This window comes from Crocuta crocuta, unplaced genomic scaffold, assembly GCF_008692635.1.
Source record: "Crocuta crocuta isolate KB4526 unplaced genomic scaffold, BGI_CrCroc_1.0 scaffold636, whole genome shotgun sequence".
Lineage (NCBI taxonomy): Eukaryota > Metazoa > Chordata > Mammalia > Carnivora > Hyaenidae > Crocuta > Crocuta crocuta.
In genome coordinates this window covers 371703-380295 of record NW_027530380.1, presented here as the reverse complement: position 1 = coordinate 380295, position 8593 = coordinate 371703, and the positions used below count along the sequence as shown (strand labels likewise).

General features: G+C 54.3%; 1 protein-coding gene across 5 annotated transcripts in view; it reads left to right on the top strand.

The window, feature by feature from the left end:
- The window catches only part of PPFIA1 (PPFI scaffold protein A1), an 87108-nt gene that overhangs the window by 37421 nt on the left and 41094 nt on the right, over window positions 1–8593 (top strand). For all 5 annotated transcript variants that reach the window (XM_077766515.1, XM_077766514.1, XM_077766513.1 and 2 more), the window contains exons 7-11: window positions 1045–1191; window positions 3027–3161; window positions 4619–4702; window positions 6273–6404; window positions 7862–7924. In XM_077766515.1, the coding sequence (XP_077622641.1) occupies window positions 1045–1191; window positions 3027–3161; window positions 4619–4702; window positions 6273–6404; window positions 7862–7924 (561 nt within the window). The remainder of the gene's footprint in view (window positions 1–1044; window positions 1192–3026; window positions 3162–4618; window positions 4703–6272; window positions 6405–7861; window positions 7925–8593) is intronic.

The window sequence follows — 8593 nt, the reverse complement described above, 5'->3', positions numbered from 1 at the left end:
GCCCCCTCAGGAGGACCCTCTCCGAGCCTGAGTGTGTGTGTACAGGTGCGCTCTCTGTTCAGTAGCTTACTGTGGGTGAGGTCATGTAAGAATTTAAAGCAAAAATATTTGCAGAAACGATAAAACCTACTTAGTTAAATTATTCTTTGGCAAGGNTTTTTTTTGTTTTTATTCTTAAGAGAGAGACACACACAGCATGAGTGGGGGAGGGGTAGAGCGAGAGGGACGCAGAATCCAAAGCAGACTCCAGGCTCTAAGCTGTCAGCACAGAGCCCGACATGGGGCTCAAACTCACAAGCCATGATATTGTGACCTGAGCCGAAGTTGGACGCTTTACTGCCTGAGCCGCCCAGGCGCCCCTGGAAATGTGTTTGTTAAGATTCATCACTTTTACTATTAAGGCTGCTGACATAAATTCCGTAGTAAACAGGGAGGGGCAGAAGATTAATCTTTAGGGTGGGAGCGGGAGAGGCCGGGCAGACAGCTCTGGTTCCGTTTTCAGTGTTAGGTACCCTGTGACACAGTTTTGTTACAGGACTAGGCTTCAGAAGGTTACTTCCCATTACATGGAAGTTTGAATTTTATTTCCATTTGTTAACACTGCTGCTTTAACTTTGTGGGAATGGGATGATATTTCATCTGGCTCTTACCCGGGAAGACGGTGGTTGTGTCTCACGGTGTCCAGTCCTTGTTCCGTGGAAAGCTCCCTTGTGTCGGGAGGCAACAGGCATTGTGACTTTCGGCAGATTTTATTGTATGTTTCTCTTGTAACACATCAGAAAGAATAAGCTTGGTAAACCGAGTGGCCAGAATCCCAAGCAGGCTCCGCACTGTCAGCCCAGAGCCCAACCCGGGGCCCGACCTCACAAACTGTGAGACCATGACCTGAGCCAGAGTTACTGGCTGAGCCACCCGGGTGCCCTGAGGATGCTAGTTTTATATTTGATTTGGAAATTAGGATTTAGTCCAGTTTTGTGCCTGGAGTATCTGCCTGGGTCATACAGTAATTCTTTACTTGTTTTTCCTCTGAAATATGTGCTATAGGCCATGGCCCAGAAGGAAGACATGGAAGAGAGGATCACTACCCTTGAGAAGCGCTACCTCGCGGCACAGCGTGAAGCCACCTCGGTGCACGACCTCAACGATAAACTTGAAAACGAGATCGCAAATAAAGACTCTATGCATCGACAGGTAGCTCATCTCGTTGAACTTCATTTGACTTTTATTAATTACTAGTGAAGTTAAAGACCTTTTTCCTGTGACTTTCATGTTGGAAATCAAGTCTCAACGTAAAGTTTTTAAAAGGGTCTTAGAATATCGTGTTCAAAAGCAGGGGTTGCTTCAGCTTACAAGTTTTAATGATTTAGGATTTTATGTCACCATCATAAGGAGCTACTCGCCTTGATTCTCTCCCTGTCTTGTTTTATTTTTTATTTTTTTTTTTTAATGTTTTATTTATTTCTAGGAGAGAGAGAGACAGCGTGAGCAGGGGAGGGTCAGAGAGAGAGGGAGTCACAGACTGAAACAGGCTCCAGGCTCTGAGCTGGCAGTCAGCACAGAGCCCGACGCGGGGCTCGAACCCACGAACCGCGAGATCATGACCTGAGTGAAAGTCGGACGCTTAACCAACTAAGCCACCCAGGCGCCCCTCCCTGTCTTGTTTTAACTGCGTGTTTATCTTTTGCCTGTTAGCACTTTGCCCAGAGGAGCAGGGAGTGGCCAGGAGCCTGCAGGCTGCTGACCACTTTTCTTAGTGCCTGGGATCCGGGAGGAAGGGTGGGCGCAGAAGCAGTCTGGCATCAGGATGTGCGTCTCCGAGTTCTGAGAGGCTGCACGTCTCTTCCTCGGTCATCTCTGCTCATCCGGGTTAGACACGCAGACCAAGTCCAGCTTCTTGGAAACACAGTGTGTTTGTCTGCTGTGTTTCTAGAGTGTGTCAGGGGGGCCAGAATACAATGAAAGTAAAATACAAGGAAGCCATTAAAAACTACGTTGAGGAATGCTGTTTAAGAGCACGTGAGATGTTCCAAATAATGAATGTAGGAGACAGATCCCGAAATTCTACATACAGCATGGGATTTATTTTCTGAGAGTTTTAAAGCATGATATGTGGTCTGTATATACACACAGAGCTATATGCACACAGAAGAAAGAAGGAGGCCGTGTATAAACAGATGTTAACCTCACAGGATCCTCAAGTTATACATGATTTTTAAAATTTTTTATTTATATTTGAGAGAGAGAGAGAGAGAGAGTGAGTGAGAGAGAGCACGCGAGTGAGTGCGCACAAGCCAGGGGAGGGGGGGTGGGGAGGGAAGAGGGCAGAGAGGGAGAGGGGGACACAGAATTGAAACAGGCTCCAGGCTCTGAGCTGTCAGCACAGAGCCCGACGCGGGGCTCAAACCCACACACTGTGAGATCATGACCTGAGCCAAAGTTGGACGTTTAACCGACTGAGCCATCCAGGTGCCCCTAAAATCACTTAAAAAAAAAAATCTCTTGTCTAAATTTTTCACATTAAATTTTTTTTCAAGAGTGAGAGGGGTTTTTCTAAAGAACAGTCACACACTTAGAAAAATCACTGCCCTGGCAGTAGGCATCGTCTCTGGAGCTCTGTGCTGGCTGCCGTGCCCGGGGCGGTCTGGCCTAAGGAGTGAGCCCTCAGACCACGAGTCTGGTAATTTTTAAGAAGGGTCAGGCCTGAACCCTCTTTCCTGAACTTGTCAGGAAGAACGAACAAGCTTCTACCGAATGGATTTTCTTTAACGTACGGGAGCCTTGTCCTTTTGAAGACTCCTTTGAATGAGAACAAATACTCTGGCAAGAGGTGTTTTGCGCATTGAAACCAGGCCTAAGGAAGTGGGGTTCCTTGCAGCAAGAAGAATTTTATTCCGAGGCAGTTACGAAAACAGTTGGCTTGTATCAGAACTAACTTAATAGATCTCTAGGTGTAGACTTTGTTTCATTTTATTAAAAATAGAAACAGAAAACTCGCTACATTTTAATGCTTTGCCTTCACGTCCTAGACAGAGGATAAAAACCGCCAGTTACAAGAGCGCCTGGAGTTGGCCGAGCAGAAGCTGCAGCAGACCCTGAGGAAGGCCGAGACGCTGCCCGAGGTGGAGGCCGAGCTGGCCCAGCGGGTGGCGGCCCTCTCCAAGGTGGGGCCTGCCTTTGCTTCTGGGTCCTGTGGTGGGATTGGGATTTCCACGGTGGTTCGCGCGTGTCCCTTGTCTATCGCTGTTCTTGATGTCGGCGCGCTGCAAGCCGTGAAACAGCTCAGATCCATTTTTGTGCCGCTTTGTCCGAGATTGGAACACTTTCCAGACGTCAGGCATCGTCCCTGTTTCTGTTAGCTCCAGTTTTGTCAAATGTGTGCCGTTTCCAGTTTGCTTGATCTGAGATTCACTGCTTCTCAGAGTTAAGGCAGCAGCTCAGAGCTCAAGACCTCAGCTGTGGATAAGAGCAGGCCAGAGGCGCCTGGGGTCCTGTCCGTGGAGACTGAGACTCTTGATCTCAGGGTTCTGAGTTTGAGCCCCACGTTGGGTGTAGAGATTACAAAACAAAAGGATAGAATTTTTCTCAGAAATGAGAAAAATCTGTTTTCCTTTAAAATAATCAAAATAAAATTGTAGTTTTTTATTAAAAATTTTTTTTAAACATTCATTTATTTTGAGAGAGAGAGAGAACGTGCACACGTGCGGGAACAGCGGAGGGGCATGGAGAGAGGGAGAGAGAGAATCTCAGGCAGGCTCCACGCGGTCAGCCTGGCGCGGGGCATGAGATGGTGACCTGGGCTGAAACCAGGGGTCAGACGCCACACTGACCGAGCCCCCCCCAGGCGCCCCCATGATGAGATTTCCGAGTGATTCATTCACTAGTTCAGCAAATACGGGCGCCGCACGTGCAGGACGCAGGCCTGCGGGGGAGCCGGTGGGTGGAGGGTAGTTTCCCAGCATGACGTGGTCAGTGCTGGGATCGAGCGGCCCACGCGGGATGGGGGAGCATGTGACCGCGCGGACAGGCTGGCCTCCTGGGGCCTCAGCGCTTCTGTCCCACCGGCTGTGGGGGCCCCGCCGGGAGGGGCAGGACGGGCACGGGATGCTGACGCTCAGGGTTGACGTCGGGTCGGTGCCCGCAGACCGACAGCCGCAGCAGAGCCTGCCCTCGCCTCTGTGATCTGCGTGTAAAGCCTCCGTTTCTTTTCTCCCCTGTCCTCCTCTCTCCTGTGTCTGGTCGGCCTCGTAGTCCGACCCTTTATCTTCTGGACACTCTGCTGCTAAGGAAGCTAGACTGTTGGAACTCACTTCCCAGCTTAGGAAGGTAGCACGCGAGCATTGCTCTCTCCCACCTGCTACTTCCTGCTGTCTGTGCCGGCTGACCCCGGGCGTCCGCGGGGGCGGGGAGGCGGCATCCGCGGATCCGGGACCCCGGGGTGGGGACGAGCACGTTGCCGGGCCCGGGTCGCCAGCGCGGGGAGGCCTGCCGCTTCCCACTGGCCCCCGTGAGGCTGGCAGGACGTGTGAGCAGGTGGGGGCCCCTCGTGGCCCATGATGCGTGTGCACAGGGTGACCTGCGGGGCCGCCGGCCTGGCTGACCCCCCCGCCGTCGCCCACAGGCCGAGGAGAGACACGGCAACATCGAGGAGAGGCTGCGCCAGATGGAGGCCCAGCTGGAGGACAAGAACCAGGAGCTGCAGCGGGTACGTGTCCCGCCGAGCGGCCGCGCGCCTGGCGGTGCTGGAGGACGGGGCTCTGGCCGGGGTGGGGGGCCTCGTCTCCCACTCCCCCCGCGGGGACGCCGGACCCCTTCTCCGCACCACCGGGTACAGTGCTCTCGTGTGCCGGTCATCAGCTGGCGAGCGTGCCGGCCCACGGACGGTGTTCTGTGGGCGCTGGGGCCCCATGGGCAGGGTCACGGCAGGTGGAGTCCCCCCTGCGCCCCAGTGCGCTGTGCCCACCGGCTCATCCATAGCTGCTCCTGGTGCACTCAGGACCTCAGAGGCCCCTCGGCCAAACCGGAGGTGCTGGCCTGGGGTGAGGCACGTCCCAGAGGGGCAGTCTGCTTGCTTAGGATGTGATGTTGAGGTCTGGAAATCAGGTCACGGGCCTGACCTCTGGCCCTGAATCCCGAATTACGACTTGAGACAGAAAGCCTCTGGGGCCAAGAATTCGACCCTACCTACTTAGAGATGCATTTCATTGCTCTCAGGGCTAGATTGTAGTTTGCAAGGACAGGTGTAGAGATGGGGATTCTTTTATAACTGAGGCCATTCCAAGGAGACTTTTAAGCTGTTTTGCTTTAAAACCATGGGGTGCTGATCCCCTCTTGGGGGTGGCCAGGGTCTTTTCCAAGTGACGGCAGCGGCGGTGTGTCAGGTGTGGTCGTCCGTGCTTTCTGGTCACTCCTCCCAAGGAAAGAGGCGCCGGCACGAGTGTCCTGCAGACGACGAAGCCCGAGCTCGGGGGCCTGAGTCCTGTGCCCTCTGGGCTCCTCCTACCTGGGCGGCCCGGCTGGAGGGCACGGGTCACCCCACCCCCAGCCCCCTGCGCCCTGCCTGGAGGAGCCCCGAGCACTGCCAGCCTGTTCTTGCTGCTGCTGCTTTGTGTCCTTGCGGATATGGCACAGAAACAGGCTTTGTAAACCATGCAGTTGTGGACGGTTTTGTAAAACAGACCTGTCGGCTTTGCTGTTATGTTTGAAAAATACTTGAGGTGATTAGTCATAATTTAAAAAAAAAAATTTCTTTTTTATGTTTTATTTATTTCTGAGAGAGAGACAGGCAGCGTGATCAGGGGAGGGTCAGAGAGAGAGGGAGACACAGAATTGGAAGCAGCTCCAGGCTCTGAGCTGACAGTGGGTTTTATTTTTACCTTTTGCTTTTGTAAATTGATTCATTTCTTGGCCCGTGAATCCAGCCTCTGTTTACACACGGGAAAATTCCTCGTCCCGTGTGTGGATAAGCTGATCCCCTTAAAAATATGCTCGTTCCTGCATGGAAATCTCCCTCCTGAGTCCCTGTGAGAGCTAACAGCTCGGGACATTCCTGAGGCCCCGCGCACGCACAACGGGACTTTCTAATGAACGATCCCTCGAAGGCTTGTCCCTGCAGCTCCGCCAAGTCTGTCCTGGTGGTGATGCACCAGCGCGCCGAAGAGGGCCGTCCCTGGGCAGGGGTGGCCGGGATAGCATGCGTGTGGTCACACCGGTGCTGCTGGCATGTCAGAGCCCGTGATCGGACTGTTGCTTGAAGCTCGCGTCCTGTCTTTCAGGCACGGCAGAGAGAGAAGATGAACGAGGAACATAATAAGCGTTTATCGGACACTGTTGACAAGCTCCTTTCTGAATCCAACGAGAGGCTTCAGCTTCACCTTAAAGAGAGAATGGCGGCTCTGGAAGACAAGGTAGGACAGGACGGGCGGCTGCCGCAGGCCCTGCCCTCCCAGGGAAGGCGCCCACACTGTGCCCCTGCGGAGCAGCCACTGCGGAGGGTGGAAAAAGTCCAGACTGTCAGCCGCTCCCTGAGTTATGTGACCGGTGTCCTGTCCCTGCCTGATGTGTGTTGGAGGGAAGGTGTGTCTTATGTGTCTGTGAAGGCCCCATAGTAAGTGCTCTGGGCATTTACTGGCTGTGAGTTATTGAGTCACATAGCTCCACGCTCATCAACGACTGGCACAGAAGCAGCCACAGACCACACAGAAACAGTGGGTGTGGCCGTGTGCCCGTGACCCTGTGTGTACAGACCAGGCGGTGGCTGTCCGTGGTCGGCAGGCCACTGTTGGCCCGCCCCGCGCTGGAACGTGTGTTGGGTGCAGCCCTCGGCCTCGTGCTTGCTCGGGAGCTGCTTTCTGCCTTGTGTAGGAAGACGACACTGTAGGAACGCGCTGTTATGTAAGGGCTCTCCTGTTCCATCTCCTGCTTCTCTCTTTTCATCTGGTTTGGAAAAAGGCTAAGCCTGACTCTTGCGCTGGCATCATGGAAACACTTTAGCTGTAACCGGAGCGAAGGAGGATCGTGGGATCTGTGTCAGAGAAGCTCTGGGGGCATCGGTTGGATTCGGACTTGATAAAACCCTTTCCGGCTCCACCTGTGTCCCTGAAGATGAGCCCAGACTTCCCTAAGATTGGCACTTGGAGGCCCCGTGGTCACTGCTAACGACCCGGCACACTTAACTTCACCTAAAACCCGTTGTGAGCGCGATGTCAGCCCTGTGGGCCCTTGCCTCGCCACCCCCTTGGTCCCCTGGCCAGGCTTTAGTAAGAACGGCTTAACTTGGGCTTGAAGTGTGCGTGGGACACTTTGGCCCGGGTTCCCGAGTGACTGGTGAGTTACAGACCCTGAAAGTGAGTACAGACCAGTGTAACCGATGCCAGTAAACGAGCAGCTCGTCACACTTACCTTTAGGAGTTGATCCGTGAGGAACCTGTACACGGACGAAGTGTCCCTAACGGCTGGTACTGTGGCTTCAAAGGCAGCGTCCCCTCTTTGGGCCTGGGACCCTNTCGAACCCACGAACCGCGAGATCATGACCTAAGCGAAAGTCGGACGCTCAACCGACTAAGCCACCCAGGCGCCCCTAATGTTTTATTTCTGAGAGACAGAGATAGACAGTGTGAGCAGGGGAGGGTCAGAGAGAGAGGGAGACACAGAATCTGAAACAGGCTCCAGACTCTGAGCTGTCAGCACAGAGCCCGACACGGGGCTTGAACCCACGAACCGTGAGATCATGACCTGAGCCGAAGTCGGATGCTTAACCGACGTAGACCCCCAGGCGCCCCAAGTGCCGTGTCACTTTAAAGAGAAGCGTAGCCACACTCCTCTTTAAGAATCAACACTGAAGTACTGTCTGTGTCTTTTTCAGAACTCTCTACTACGAGAAGTTGAAAATGCAAAAAAGCAGTTAGAAGAAACACAGCACGATAAGGTACTTCATCTTGATATCATTCAGAGGTCCCCTGAGACCGGAAAGGAGCGGGTGCCCGCTGGGGCTCACCCTCCGTCCGCAGCAGCCCCTGCTTTGTCCTGGAGTGGCCCCTCGCTCGCACCTCCGCTGCACCTGCGTCCGGCGGAGTTGGAGCCGAGCAGCATGCGGTTCAGAATTCTGAGTCCTTTCTGGGCCCACTTGAAAGCTAAATGTGTGCATAAACCTTGGGCGTAGTGCAGTGCCGCCCAGCAGGAAGGTGACAGGAGACAGGCATGTCATCCCTAGGTTCTTGCGGCCGCATGTAAGGTCGTAAAGAGAGACGGGTGACGTTTTCATTCAGCCCGATGCAGGCGAAATGTGGTCGTATCATGGACGCAGCATGGGGACGAACGGGCTGCCTCACAGAGGTTTTCACGCTCGGTCCTTGCGACCCACGGAGCACCTCGGTCCCAGCCCCTGCGGTCAGGGCCCGCCCTGTTTCGGGCGTTCAGGGGCCGTGGGCGGCGCGTCGCGGCTTGTTGGGTGGCCGCAGGTCTTTGTTGGTTTCGCCCGCTGGTTCTGCGTGTGCAGGAGTGAGGCTGGGCTGCGGGGGGGTCTGCGAAGGAGCGCCGCTCCCCCCACCGCCCAGAGAGTCCTGCTCCCGCCTGCGGCGTTGGTAAGTGCTAGTGG